This window comes from Palaemon carinicauda, chromosome 1 (genome assembly GCF_036898095.1).
Source record: "Palaemon carinicauda isolate YSFRI2023 chromosome 1, ASM3689809v2, whole genome shotgun sequence".
In the NCBI taxonomy this organism is placed as follows: Eukaryota; Metazoa; Arthropoda; class Malacostraca; order Decapoda; family Palaemonidae; genus Palaemon; species Palaemon carinicauda.
The window spans coordinates 117,987,272-118,003,288 of NC_090725.1; the positions used below are offsets into that span (position 1 = coordinate 117,987,272).

At 42.4% G+C, this 16,017-nt stretch overlaps 1 protein-coding gene across 1 annotated transcript in view; it reads left to right on the plus strand.

Annotated features, from left to right (window-relative positions):
- Positions 1–16,017, plus strand: part of LOC137651178 (proteasome adapter and scaffold protein ECM29) — a 439,426-nt gene that overhangs the window by 39,802 nt on the left and 383,607 nt on the right. The window contains exon 4 of the mRNA XM_068384329.1: positions 14,992–15,110. Coding sequence (XP_068240430.1) covers positions 14,992–15,110 — 119 coding nt within the window. The remainder of the gene's footprint in view (positions 1–14,991; positions 15,111–16,017) is intronic.

A 16,017-nucleotide genomic window follows, 5' to 3' on the forward strand; every position in this document is an offset into this window, starting at 1 on the left:
GGTGTCATGGGAAAGTGTCTCTCTTCACTTGTTACCTCTATTCCAGCAATAGCGGAATCCTCGAGTATATGCAAGAGGAAAAGACCCCCTTTTCAGTTTCAACAGGTAAAGACGATCACTCAATCTTGAGCCTTCGCCTTCAAACTGAAAGGAAGGGACATCCTCTCATCGCTAGACCTTTCTTAACTCTTACAGACTTACAACTTGCCTTTCCCCAGTTGTAATTGAGACCTTCCTCTCGGAGCATGATTCAAATTCTCCGGTCTCTAAAAAGACCTCCTTATGTTCCACTTCACTAGGCAACAAATTTTCACCTGGTTTAAGAAGACAATGTTCCTACGCAATCTGACAGCAGCCATACGAGTCAAGGAACTTCATGGTCTCCCTTTCGACATCGCCCATTAATGAGAAGGGCGAAAGGCAACGTTCAGTTTTGTCTCCGAGTATGTCGCCAGACACAGTCTCCAGAGGTGAGGGATCCTACACAGGTCTCCACTCGGTAACGGACGATCCAGATCATCCGTTACTGTACCCAGGGTAAGATATGAGAGACTACCTTAAGAGAACGGCAACAGCCCACCTCGGTCCCTTTTCTTGTCATCAGCACTGGGAAAGACTAAAGAAGGTTCACCAAAACATCATCCATGTTCGATTCACAGAGTCACCAATTATGCCCTGAATCTAGAGCCTCACCCAACATGACGACTCATGATGTCAGGGGCATAGCTATGCCCCTGGCCCTTCTAAAAAGATTACTCTGTGACGCAGGTTTTTACAAGATAGGATGTGAATGCTCCAGGTGACTTTCACAACCTTTTTCCTGCAAGACGTGACCCACAGGAACTCGATACGATCTCTATCGGTCCTGTGATGGCTGCACAACAGCTGGTTGTATACCTCAAGCTTCTTATTGGATAAGTAGCAGAAGGTTGAGGGCACTGTTACCCGGTTTTAGTCTGCGTGAATGAAAAGATTTGACTGGCTCTTATTCTTTTCTTCATCCTCCCCTCTATTGGGGAAAGCAGCATCCTGGGTCCTCTGCATAAGCTGACCCTAAACCACTGCAGGTAAACCATGCTCCCTTGTGCACCTAGTATTAAGCTAATATTGTTGCGTCCCCATACCCTGGCGAGGTGGTATTGGGGAAGTCTTGGTTACAACAGTTTTTAAACATCTGATTTACCCGGTAGTTATATATCTAGCTTTAGTCCCTGACGTCACGGCAGAAATTTCAAAACTCGCGGCAATCGCTGATTGGGTAGCTAGGTGTACCACCAGTGCGCCCTCTAGCTAGGTACCTTGAACCATTCCAGTGATTCCTCATCTTCCCTGCCGCCGCACGGGCAACATCGTTGGATTTTTCACTCGCTGTAACCTGTATAATTACAGTTATCTTGGTGATGTACAATTTGCCTTTGGCTTTCGCTCGTTTGGTTTTTTTTTTTATTTTGACTGAGAGTTGATGGTTGGAATATGATCGCTATGTGCGTAGCTTGAAAGGGATAGGATTAGGAGTTTTTTCCCTTTACTGTAAAACTAATGAACCTACTCTGGAAACATGATGGCGGAAGGAAATCATTCCGCCAACATTATGACGTTACAAATCAGGTGACGTAAACTACGTAGTATGACTTGCAAGAAATGAAAAGAAAATACCTACTTACACAACAAAAATACTTAATTTTTATATTGTAAAAGAAATATACTAATAGGACAAATATTTTCTTAAAATAGAAAATATTTGTCCTATTAGTATTTTTTCTTTAGATAATCATCGATCTATTTTCAGAGTTTAAATAAAACTAGCGTACAGTTAAATTTACGCTACGTAGTACTCAAGTCGATCGATACAGTCCCACAAATTACTTTGTATCGTTATTTATTTTTTCGATTTTGGGAATTCTACTATTAATCGTATCCTATTGCATTCTCATTCAAACCCCGGGCGAAAGAGTAATTATGATCTGATGTGAAAGAGTTTAAAAGTGCAAGTTTCAATGATAAATCTGTGCAGTGGAGGGTACGTCTGCTCGTACCTGTTGTTCTCCTAGCCCTAGACCCCTTACAAGCTCCCCAACCCTTGGGAGAAGGAATGTCGATCCACGAAAGGAAACGAAAGGCGTTAGCCCCCGAGCAGATGTCCCCTCGAGCTTTCCTGTTGACGCGTCCCAGAATGCTCACCCTTGCCATAGGAAAGGCAAGGTAAAAGTGTTATCTTCGCCGACGGATGATGCAGCTCATAGACGGGGCTGGCGTCTTACGTATTTCCCTTCCTGCTAGACAAGAAGAGAGTTGCTCGTCATGACGCGAGCGTTTAGATTCTTAACGCCATAACGCTAGTGTCAGGAAGACGCTGAGCGTTAAGAAATTGGTCTACATCACGCCAAGCGTCGAGTAGTTGGAAGCATGACATGTAACGCCGAGCGCATTGGACGGCAAGCTACTAACGCTGCTGTAAGAGTTAGACACGATGTTTGACACAGAGTGCAACTTCTAATGTCTCTCTTGTTGGACGAGCGAACGTCATAGTTACGAGCGTCTAGATCGCGAACGTCATTCTTCCGAGAGTCAAGCGTTGGAACAGCGTGACGCCAAGAGTCATGATATCGCGAACGCGTGACGCCGAGCGTCGTAATGACGATCCTCTTGCTAAGCGTCTAGAAACTGATCCGCATAACACAGAGTGTCAAACAGTTAGAGCATCAAGCAGTTAGACTTTGCAGTTAGACGTGACGCCGAGCGTCAAGCAGTTAGACGTGATGTCGAGCGTCAAGCAGTTAGTCTTGACGTCAAACGTCAGCAGTTAGACGTGACGCCGAGCGTCAAATAGTTAGACGTAACGCCAAGCGTCAAGCAGTTAGACGTGACGCCGAACATCAAGCAGTTAGACGTGACACCGAGTGTAAGAGCCTCGGACGTCGTGATGATGTCAGCCGAGCCGAGCGTCGAGGTCGCGAACGTCTTAGTTCCGATCGTAATGATCGCGAGCGTCAAGCGTAGGAACAACGTGACGCCAGGCGTAATGATCTTGGACCCATTGACGCCAGAAGTCAGGACCTTAAGGAGTTGACTCCTAGGAAACAGGACGTCTCTACCTCGGTTAGAGAATTGTAGGAGGAAGGGATCGATGATCTCCTTCCCCCTACTGATCTTTTAGGGGAGTATCGAAGGAAAGGATCCTGAGATCCTTCATCCTTCGTTTGACTTATAGAAACTCATGAGAGTTTTTACTGAAGAGTTTCCAAATTATTTTGTGCCTGTGGCTCCTCGTTCCCCGCCTTCAGAGTTGACGCTTGGGAAGGCGTCAAAGGAGTTTCTGTTTACAAAGATGGTGCTGTCTCGATCATCTAAAAGAGCTTTGGGGATGAATGGGAGACTGGATGCAATCCAAGAAGGACCAGGGAAAGACTTTCTTTCTCTTTCCCCCCCGGCTAGATTGGCCTCCAGATCTAGTGTTTGGTATGAGACGGGAGAAGTTCTTGGCTTAGGAGTTCCTACCTCTGCCCAAGGAGACTTTTCGAGTCTATTAGACGCTCCCCGTCAGATGGCCATGAGAAGGACCAAAATACTCTGGTCAATGCCAGAGCTTGATCATACTTTCAAAGACGTCTTCAGAGCTTTAGAAGTATTCAATTTCCTTGACTGGACTCTGGGAGCCTTGGGGAAGAAGGTTTCTGCCTTGAAGGATGTGGACACTGATAATCTCAGCCTCATTATGTCAGGCATGGATAAAGCCTTATGAGATGGTTCCAATGAGTTGGCAACCCTTTTCTCAGCGGGGGTCCTTAAGAAAAGAGGCCAGATGTGTTCTTTTCTGTCCACTGGGGTTACACCCATTCAGAAGTCAGAATTGAGGTACACCCCCGTTTTTCTTCCTCTCTTTTTCCTCAAGAGTTGGTCAAAGAAGTCTCTTCCGCTTTAGCCCAAAAGGCCACACAGGATTTGGTGTCTAAAACAGCAAGGAAGGTTCTGCCTACTTCTTTTTCAAGTCGCACAGACAGCTGTAGGAGCCAGACTTAACAACTTCTGACAACTTGGGAGAGGAGAGGAGCAGACCTTTGGTCCATTCAGTTACTAAAGGAGGGATGCGAAATCTTTTTCTTAGGGAAATTTCCTTTAATAGTAACTCCGATAGATCTCTCTGCCAAATACAGAGAGGAGTCAAAGAGACAGGCAATGCAACATCAAATGTCTCTCTTTTTGGAGGAGGCGGCAATAGAGACCAGTCCTGGATGTAAGTGCTCTCAACGCCTTTGTACAGAAGACAAGTTCTCCGTGGAGACATCGAAATCAGCCCTAGCAGCAGTAAGAAGGACGACTGGATGGTCTCTTTAGACCTCCAGGATGCTTACTTCCACATCCCCATCCATCCAAACTTCAAGCAATACCTGAGGTTCGTGTATAAGGAGGAAGTTTTTTCCAGTTTTGGGCTTTTTGTTTCGGCCTAAGCACCGCCCCTCAAATAGATGGTGCGTCTGCTAGGACCTGTCGTTCTTCTAGCCATAGACCTCTTCCAAGCTCCCCAACCCCTGGGAGAAGGAATGTTGAACGACGAAAGGAAACGAGAGGCGTTAGCTCCCGAACACTCGTCCCCCTGAGCGTACCTGTTGATGCTTCACAGGACGCTTGCCCTCGCCATGTGAAAGGCGAGGTGAAAGTGTTTTCGTCCTCATCGGATGACGCAGCGCCGAGACGGGGCTGGGGTCTTGCATCTTGACCTCTGAAGAGGAAGATTGCCTCTGTCCAACAGCGTCGGGTCATGACACCTCAGGCTCCAGGTTGCGGCCGTTGGAGCAGTCTGGAGCGTGTCCTACTCAAAGCTCATTCCTGCAATCACTGCCTGGAGGATCGGCAGATGACGTTGAACTTAACAGAAGAACTGGGTCTTCTGATAAACAGTTACAAGTCTCAACTGACGCCATCCCAAGAGATCTTTTATTTGGGGATGGAGATTCAGAGTCAAGTTTTTTGGGGCTTTTCCGTTTGCCTCGAGGACGGAGCAAGCCCTGTTGAAGCTTCATTGCTTTCTAGAGAAACGGAAGTATTCGGTGAGAGAGTGTATGAATCTGCTGGAACCCTCTCCTCGGAACTGTTTGTCTCCCTGAGAAGACTGAATTTTCACCCTCTTCAGTTCTACCTCAAACACCATTGGAACAAGGGAAAGGAAAGAGACAATTTGCATCCCCATTATGGAATCCATAAAGGTTGCCTTCAGTGGTGGAACGATCCGGTCTAACTTCAAGAAGGTCTTTCCTTGGAACAGAGGAACCCAGACCTTGTGTTGTGTTCCGACGCCTCGAACTTGGTGAGGGGAGCAACACTGGACAAGTGGGAAATCTCGGGTCTCTGGTCAAAAGATCAGGAGATCCTTCGCATGAACCAAAAGGAGCTGTTGGCAGTCCTGTTGTCCCTCAAAACCTTTGAAAGGTCAGTACTGAACAGAGTGGTGCGGGTCAACGCCTACAATTCTACAGCGTTGGCCTACATAGCCAAACAAGGCGGAACCCACTCAAGGTCTTTATACGAGACTGCGAGAATTCTTCTTTACTGGACAAAAGAGAAGAATGTAACAAGGTGTATTCAGGGGGAAAGAAATGTGATGGCAGACAGTCTGGGCAGGAGAGGTCAAGTTCTGTCCACAAGAATGGACGCTTCATTAAGAGGTCTGCAAAAACCTGTGGCGGTTTTGGGATCGTCTTTGTGTAGACCTGTTCGCAACCTCGAAGACGAACAGGTTGGAGACTTACTGCTCCCCAGTGCCAGATCTCGAGGCAGTCCATCTAGGCGTTTTCCTTTTAGATTGGTCTTACCTGGGCATGTATGCATTCCCTCCGTTCTCGATTGTACACAAAGTGAAGCAAAAAATTTGTGTCACATGAGGGAACCAGATTGACTCTAGTGGCCTCTTTTTAGCCCTCAAGAGAGTGGTTCACAGAGGTACTAGAATGGTTGGTGGAAACCCTGAGAAGCCTTCCTTTAAGAGTAGATCTACTCATACAACCCCACTTGGAAAGATACCATCAAAACCTCCAAGCTCTTCGTCTAACTGCGTTCAGCTTATCGAAAAACTCACAAGAGCTAGACGTTTTTCGAAGGAGGCAGCTAGGGCGATTGCAAGAGCAAGGAGGTCTTCGACCATCAAGGTTTTTAGAGAATAGTGCAGAGTCAACTCTGTTTTCTCTTCCAGTACTTTTGTGACTCAGATGGCTGACTTCCTGTTATACCTTAGAAGGAAACGTAGGTTTTCATCTTCTTCCATCAAGGGATACAGGAGCATGCTAGCGGTCTTCTTCAGGCATAGGAACTTGGACCTTTCTAATGATAAAAACCTACAGGATCTTCTCAATTCCTTGAGACATCTAAGGAACAACAGGAATCACCAGCTTGGAATCTGGATATATATAGTTCTGAAGTTACTAATGAGTGACAGATTGGAGCCCTTGCACTCAGCTTCGTTTTAGGACCTCCCTATGAAAACTCTTTTTGGTCAGTCTGGCGACAGTTATAGGGGTCAGTGAGATTCATGCCTTTAACAAGAACATAGGCTTTAGGAATAACAAAGCTATCTGCTCTTTGCCGCTAGGTTTTCTTGCTAGAATGAACGCTCTTCTCAACCCTGGCCCATGGCTTCTGAGATTCCGAACCTTTCAGATGTGGTTGGTGAGGGATTGAAGAAGGTCCTGTGCCCAGTAAGAGCCCTGAAGCTCTACCTGGAAAGAACGGGAGAGTTATGAGGCAAGTCAGAAGCTCTTTGGTGCTCGGTCAAGAAGCCTTCGTTACATATGTCAAAGAATGAACTATCCTTCTTCATCATGCTCTTAATAAGAGAGGCTCATTCACATTGTAGTGAGGTAGACCTCAAGCTTTTGAAGGTCAAGACACATGAAGCTAGAGCTGTGGCAACTTCCGTAACCTTCAAACAGAATAGTTCTGTACAAAGCATTATGAACACAACCTTCTGGAGGAGTAAATTTGTGTTCACCTCATACTATTTGAAATGTGTCCAGACTCTTTATGAGGACTGCTACACTCTGGGACCATTCGTAGTAACGAATGCATTAGTGGGGGAAGGTTCTACCACTACATTCCCATAACCTAATACCCTTTTCTTCTCTTGGAACTCTTGCATTTTTATGGTTGTTCGTGGAAATTGGACGACAATCTTCCACAATCATTGATTTTAGTCAGGTGGTCAGTTTGTTCCTTGAGAGTGCCCGGAACAAGGGTATTGGAGGAGGTCCTGTCACATAGAGGTTTTTAGACCGGTTTGACAGCTCCTAGAGGTCTTCAGCCCCCTGGGTGGATCGCTGGATCTCGTAAGGAAAGCGGACATAATGAAAGAATTCATTGAAGTCAGCTTCCTTATCAGGTACGAACCCTTAAGCTTGTTTATTAACTCTTAAGTAAATTCCAACAATGTTGGCTGTCTCTGACCCTCCACCAAGGGTGTCAGTCAGCTATATATATAACTACTGGGTAAGTCAGATGTTTAAAAATGATATTTTCATAATAAAATTAATTTTTGAACATACTTACCCGGTAGTTATATATAATTTAATTCCCCCCCTCCTCCCCTCTAGAGACCTATGGGCATGGAAGATCTGAGGAGTCACTGGAGTGGTTCCAGGTACCTAGCTAGAGGGCTCACTGGTGGTACACCTGGCTACCCAATTGGCGATTGCTGCGAGTTTTGAAATTTCTGCCGTGACGTCGGGGACTAAAGCTATATATATATATATATATATATATATATATATATATATATATATATATATATATATATATATAACTACTGGGTAAGTATGTTAAAAAATTTGTTTAATGAAAATATAATTTTTCCTACAAGAGACTCGGAATAACTTTACCTAGACAGTCTCACTTCTGCATATCTCAACACACAGCTTGCGTAGGGCACGGACCTTGCGTAGCAAGGTTTTACCGAGGCGCAGGGACTCCTTATTTTTTGAGTACTAACATACATAAGGAGCCCCAAGGTAAAGCCAAAAGCCAGATTTTCAGGGATGTCCACCCTTTCTAATAGGTGAGTCACCCTTAATAAATAGTGTGGTTTGTATTCCAGTTACGGAACAAATGACAAATTCGTAGATAATTTGTATTTTTCCTAACTATACAAATCTTAGGTATTTATACAAACTTGCCCACCAGCCCTATCCCCCTTGAAGTCCTACCTCCAAGCAAAGTGAGCTAAATCACAGGTGTCTGAGTGGGAGCAGTAGCAAGCTTAAACCCCCCCTCCCACCCCACCCCGCCCCGCCGCTAACTAGCGGTGTGGGTAGTTAACCCTCGCTAAATTTTAATGGCTCGCCATTTCAACTCCACCGAAAGTAATACCCCTAATAAATAGTTAAGGTTTGTATAGCTAGGAAAAATACAAATTATCTACGAATTTGTCATATTTCGATCACGCCATGGAATGTTTTAGAACAAATTTCTGATGCCATCTGGACCTCATGTTAAGTCGTAACAAAAGCGAAGCACGTGTCCACCAGTTATGACATTTTTCACAAGCAAGGATATCCCTCTGGGCTTGCTTTCTCAAAATATGCTTACTCCACTTATTAAGACACTTGACATCTTGATCCACTCAAGCCAGTTCCTTTATCTCTGCAGGCACTCATCGTTGAAGCACGGTTTGTTTAAAAAATACTGACGACAGTGAGGTGATGACAGGTTTGACCAAATACTACGGTAGTCGAATTTCGTCTCGGTGCTCATACTTTGGGAATAAAGGTTTCTCTGTCTTGATAATATATTCATTCAATAGTATTGCATCTACCCATTACACTTAGGTGTTTCATTATTTATTATATCTTTTGTATAGCATTGTATAGAAATCCTCTGCAGTTATCAGTCCATCTCTATTGTTGATAATATTTCTATTTTCATCCTTTAGTGAAAACATCTGTTAGTGCCCTGTTCTAAGAATTCTTTTCATCAATATGATGCTTCTTCCTTTTTTTAGTGTTTATTCAATTTTATTTGATTTTATGTATAATCATGGGTCCTAAGAATCTTGGTTTCGGTACAGGTATTGGTAGTGGTGAGAAAAGGAAGAAAGCCATGCTTTCATTAGAATTGAAGCAAGTAATTATAGAAAAACATGAGCGGGGTATGCGTGTGAATGATCTGACTAAACAATATGGTCGGGTATGTTTACGATCTCGACGATCATCAAGCAGAAGGCAGCCATTGAAGCAGTCAAACCATCAAAGGGGATCACCATTATTTCAAAACGTCGCAGCCCTACCCTGGAAGAGATGGTACTCCTTTTGTTAATATGGATAAAGGAAACGATCATTTGTGAGAAGGCCAGCGTAATCTATTGTGACTTGAAGGCGGCGGGCTCTGGGGTTGACGCGGGGGAGAGTTCAACCGATGCTACGACGGAGGAATTCAAGGCATGTCGCGGTTGGTTCGACAAATTTAAGAGACGGACCGGGATTCATTGAGTTGTTCGGCACGGAGAGGCTTAAAGTTCAGACACCAAGGCTGCTAACAATTTTGTTAAGAAGTTCGAAAAGATCGTGGAGGGTGAAGGTTACGTAGAGCAGCAAGTTTTCAATTGTGATGAAACCAGTCTGTTTTGGAAAAAGATGCCTAGTCGAACATACATCACTGCTGAAGAGAAGATAATGCCCGGACATAAGCCTATGAAGGATCGGTTGACTCTTACCCTATGTGCCAACGCCAATGGGGACTGCAAAATCAAGCCGTTATTGGTTTATCTTTCCAGAAACCCTAGGGCATTTACGGCACATAGAGTCAATAAGGACATGCTGCATGTTTTCTGGCGTGGTAATTCTAAGGCTTGGGTTACTAGGCATTTCTTTGTTGAATGGGTAAACCAAGTTTTCGGTCCTACTGTCAAGAAGTACCTTCAGGAGAGGAATTTGCCTTTAAAGTGCTTGCTTTGCCTGGATAATGCTCCCGCTCACTTCCCAGGACTCAAAGATGATATCATTGACCAGTTCAAGTTCATCAGAGTGCTGTATCTTCCACCGAACACCACCCCTATCCTCCAGCCCATTGACCAGCCAGTCATCTCTAATTTTAAGAAGCTCTACACCAAGCACTTATTTAAGCAGTGCTTTAATATCACGCAAAGCACCAACTAAACTTTTTGTGAATTTTGGAGGAGCCATCTCAATATCGTGCACTGCTTGTAGATCATAGATCAGGCTTGGGAGGGAGTAACTCGACGGACACTGAATTCAGCTTGGAAGAAGCTTTAGCCTGATGCTGTTTCTCCCAGAGATTTGGGAGTTTTGGCCCCGAGCCTGAACCTGTGCTTGCCGTAGAGGAAGACTTAGAAGAGATTGTATCCCTTGGCAAGTCCATGGGTCTGGAGGTCGATGAAGATGACATCACCGAACTCGTCGGGGAGCGTTATGAAGAGCTCACCACCGAGGAACTTAAGGAGCTGTATGCCATGCAGAATGAGGAGTTCCAAGCGCAGTTGAGGAAGTCGGAGGACATCGAGGAGGTAGAGCACATCTCAAGTTCAGCTGCAATAAAAGAGATGTTAACACATCTTCAACACGTGGTTGACTTCATTGATAAGTATCAGCCACAGAAACTTCAGGTTTGCCGTGTAGTTTCGCAATTCGATGATTGTCTGCTTAACCCATTTCAGAAAAATTCTGAAAAGACGTACGAAGCAACTTTCTCTAGATAGTTTCTTTAAAAAATCTACGAAGCGGTCTAGTGATCGTGATGAAAATAAAGAAAGTGAAGCAAAGAAAACTAAGATTGAATTGAATGAAAATGATGAAAATTAAAAATAAAAAAAAAATGTAAAAAGATATAAAATATAAGAATTAAAAAAAAAAATAAGCTAAGTTAGGTTAAAGTTAATGTAGTGTAAGTTAGAGTAAGGTATGGAACGTTATCGCAGTCACCATCTCTACCTCCTCGCCTACCATCCATCTTCTCCTGCGTAGCAAAGCCTACACCTGCGTTGGTCTGTGTCTAAGGTGAAGTGACAATAAAAAACCCTTTTATATTTATTATTTCTTTATAATTATTTTTTGTACATCTCTTATATAATGCAATTGTATTATTGTTATGTGCAGTAATTTATTAAGGAGTTTTAGGTTTTTGGGTTCCAGAACAAATTATACAAATTACAGTGTATTCTTATGGAAATATTCGCTCCAACATACAATCGTTTTAACATACGAACCAGGTCCCGGAACGAATTAAGATGGTATGTAGAGGTTCCACTGTAATTAGTATGGACTGGCAGGGGTCACTTGTCTTAGTTAGATAGGCACTGTGCATCACAAGGAACTGGCTATCCTTTGATGTATCTAGCCAATGAATCCTCTATGGATTTAGTCAGTAATGGAAAGAGAAGATGACAGAATGGCCCCCAGTCTTGGGCGTAGCAGGCTGCTATGAATCTCCAGGTTTATAGATACTAAAGAAACATTGAAAATAGGTAATTGGAATGCTAGAACCATAAATCAGATTGGGAAGTTACAGCAAGTGGAGAGTGAATTTATGAAATATAGTTTGGATATCTTGGCCCGAAGGGAAACACGTAATGGGATTGGCAAGGAAACTTCAGACCATATATCTACTCCGGAAGATCAGATGGAGTTGAAAGAGAAGGGGTAGGAATGATGATGACACCAAGAACAGAAAAGGTATCAATAGAATGGAGAGCTGTAAATAGTAGATTGTTACTTGCAAAGTTTAAATCAAAGTAGTGCAATATGAGTATTATAGTTTGCTATGCACCAACAAATGATTCAACTAAAGAAAGGAAAGATGAATACTAGAAGAACTGCAGAGTGTAATAGATGAGATCCAAGAAAGAGATATGAAAATTGTGATTGGTGACTTCAATGCTAAAGTTGGAAGAAATGATCAAGGGATAGAGAATGTGATGGCTGTCGAGGGTCTTGGCGAACTTGCAAGTAAAAATAGAGCCCATTTCATAAGTTTCTATTCAGTAAACAATCTTGTCATTGGAGATACTTTTTTTCAACACAAGAACATACACAAGTATACATGGACTACACCATGTGGTATTTACAAAAATCCGATAGATCACATTGGCATTAATAAAAAGAGAATGACGACTCTGAGAAATGTAAGAACCTACAGAGGTGCCGATATTGGTAGTGATCACCAGCTCCTCATTGCCACACTGAAATTGAAACTGGAAGCATCCAACAGAAAGATGGATAGAATACCTAGGATTGATACAACTAAGCTTTTAGAAGAGCACAGAGATATGTAGGAATTGTAGTGGCCCTGCGACAAGGGGTATAGCTACCTCCATTTCGTACAACATAAGAAGCAGTCTGTCGAGGGCAAACTTTTTTCGGTGTTAGTCTGGAATGATTGCTTAGAATAACTAGCTTTATTCTCTTTCATCATACCCTCTCTTGTGGCACAGCCTCTTGAGGACTCTGCAAGCTGTCCTACCTCCGACTGCAGGTAAATACCATTACTCTTGTGTGATCTGGTATTACCTAGATTTAATTATGAAGGCATATTCAACACTATTTTTACCTGGCCAAGTTACAGTGCTTTGTTTCCACGCATTCACCTTGATTGTTCAGGCTATCAACTCCCTTCTTTACCTAATGTAAACGACATTCAGGGTGCCTCTCTCACGTTCAAATGAGCTCAGAGTTTCACCTCAGGTCAAGTGCCCAACCAGTTGGGTTTCAGACTACTACCCACGTAAGGGTGAGGCTCCACAGTAAAGAGCAAAAGGTTTGTATGTGAGTTGGAGGAAATGACATTTGGAAGTAATTTTTATTTTTCTTAACTATATAAGCCAAACTATGCAACTAAAAGTGACGTAATGCGCTGGGTGAGTATTTGAGAGGGGTAGCCGGTCTAACCCCCCCATACCCCTGCTAACTAGCGGAGGGTCGATAACACCTTGCATTAAAAGTTTATGGCTAGATTCCATCTACGCTGGAACAGTATATCCATAATAAAGAGCCTAGATTTGTATAGTTAGGAAAAATACAAATTAGTTCCAAATTTATCATTTTACTAGAGAAGTTTGTACTGAAGGTTGCATCCTCTTCACTGTAAGAATTTACAGCTAGATCTAAACAGGCAATGCTCTACAGTAAATCAGCCCAATAAGTTCCTGGTTTACCTGACTGCAGAAGGCATGGTAGATCTGTATGTTAGTATAATGAGCAAAATCTAAGAATGGAAATCCTCTCACTTTCTACTTTCCAGAGTAATACAACTACCTGGACCTTCTTGTTCTTTTACTGGGTCTTTCAAGAGCACATCTAGGAAAAAGGCTTATTTCTAAATGAGCAACCAAAAATTTATTATTCATGCATATATTCTTTTAATTGATGTCTCTTCAAGAGAGGTTTTCCAAGCTAGGCTGTCGACAAAGACGTTTGTCATTGTTCTTTTGCTGGTGTAATAAAGGGAGACTTAATTTACGTACTGTTAATATTGTGTGTAGCAGACATTCTGATTTTTCTATGTAGGTAGAGGAAATGTCTGATTTGGGTTCATTGGGTATATTCTTAACACATTTGCCAGTGCCATGAAAGTGAAGTTACTCCAAGGAGTCTTAGGCCTCCCTCAAAGATCTGTTTAGCTGAATAGGCCATACCTGCTAATTGAGGAAACCTCACATAAAACTTTAATCTTGAATATTGCCTTCTTGGTAGCTTTAGCTTCAACCAGATATATGAGACAATTCCATGCTCACTCCAATCAGCTTTCAAACAAAGAAATTGAAAAGAGTTGGCATGTTGTATTATGTTTCAGGCTTTGTAACAGTGACACAGGCAAATCCTCTTAGCTTTGTTCTAACTCCTTGTTTGTTATTTCCTCTCATCCTGTTTAGCTTGAAAAGGAGTAGGACCTGCTTCTTTTCCCAGTAAGATCCATGAAAATTGACCTTCAGAAGTCCCTAGCCATTTTTTGGTATAGTGTGGCTGTAGTTGTGTTTATCTACCAGGATGTGTAGATCAGAAGTGACTAAAGGCACCATTTCCATGTGACTTAAACAGGCCATTTTAAAACCTTATAGTAGTATATCAGAAGTTCAAGCATCCAATCATAAATTCATGAGATTAGGACTGTATCTACATCTCTTTCCTTTTAACTGGCCATTGGAATTTGGCTCTTTTAGTTACTTTGTCTCATAGAGGATATTTATAATACTTTTGTATGCTTTTATTTATGAGATTTAACACTTGAATCCCTTGACTCATACTCTGTCAGCTCTTATGGTTGCTGGTCAAGTTACCACAACTTAACAGATGGAATTGGATTCTCTGGACTGTTTCTATTCAAGACTTTCATACAGTGTGTTCAGCCAAAGTATTACTTTCTAAGCTAGCCTACACGAGGCAGCTAGGTAAGCTCTTATCATTGAAACAACCATTCTCAAGTACATATCATGCTCTTGGTAGCAAGTTACCAATCTACTGAATTTCACAGCCCTTTGTTAGTGTGACTCCAGTTTTGGCATACAAATGTTTAGCAAGCAATGTCCGTACATATAGCTGTTAAGCAACAGGTGTCCTCCCACCTAAACAGCCAATCAGGCAGTTATAAAGTAATTAGTGTTTGTGGCCAAACAAGTACAAATTTATAAAGCTAAATAGACTTTTATTTGCTGCATAGGCTATACATATTTCACTTTACAAACATATATCCCATCCTCCAAGTCCTGCATCCATAACATAAGGTCAGACAATGAGTGGAATTAAGTTTTTTAGGGTGCGGATGTTTTGTATCCTAACATATTAAAGGCTAGCGCAGATTCTTTTTCTTGAGCTTGTATGGTAATGTAGCTGTTGCCCATGTAGCCAATTTTAGTGATGTGTTTGTATAAAAAATCCATGTATTTTTGTTGTTTTTTTTTTTTTAAATGCTGTCAAATAAACATATATAGTAAGGGGGTAAATGTGAGGTTGAGTGCATTATTTAGTCTTTTTTTTTATATTCATTATTCCATCCATACAGAATTTCTCCATCATTTACATAAGAATGGGATATCCACGCCTTGATCTTAACAAACAGATTGAGCTTTTGCCGTCTATGCTTAATAGCCTTGAAGGAAAACCATCTCAACATCAAGATAGGTAAGACTAACCATTTATTGTTGCCCTGATATATTTCAAAGTATTGGTACTGTGATTCTAGATTTCATAATCATTTACTCATGAATTTTTTACTCAACCTGTCTCTAGATAAAATTTATTTGATCTACCTGCATTTACCAGTTTCATTAAGAAGTGCTTCTTATACATTATCCTATTGCTCTTTGTTAAAGAGATATCATTGTTCAATTTACCGAATTTACATCTAAATAGCCATGTGTTTGTTTTCGTATAATTACAAACCTTCATCCTTTACATAAGAGAGATAACAGCAACTCTGGAGTACACAGTAGTTAAAATTTTCTAACAAGGTGTAAACTGAGTACAAATAGTCACATTGATAAGCAGCTATTAGTAAGGACAGACATTCTCACTGTCTGGAATATTTTGGTAAACTTTTCTAATATCTTTTCTTTCTTCTTCAGCATGTTAGCGATTGCATTTGTTTAGGGCGAGATGTCTGTGAAGATACAGAAATGTCTGGGGTTGCTGGATAGTAAATGCGGCACATTTATGAGTGCTTAGGAGGTGGATCCTCACTTCTTGTGCCCTGCCTGCAGAGGACACTTCTGCTGTCAGGCCTCTCTTTGTACTGAGCATTTGGAGTGGTCGCTCTCCCAGTTGGTAATGTATGGCAGGAGAAACAAGACGAAGTCCAAAAGGGATTCTCCGCCTTGGAGGTCATCCTCGAAGTTGATGAAGTCCCGACTTCTCCCTTTGACCCTTGGTATGGTGCCCTCTGACCCCTCCCTGCTGGTCTCCTCTGAAGGGCAAGAGTAGTGGTCTTTTAACTTTAGGGCAAACTTCAGGGCAAGGAGACTTCCGTGTTAACTTTTGCAAAACAGGAGGGCCTCCAACACAAGGGGAGTGTCTCTTACAGATGGATGAC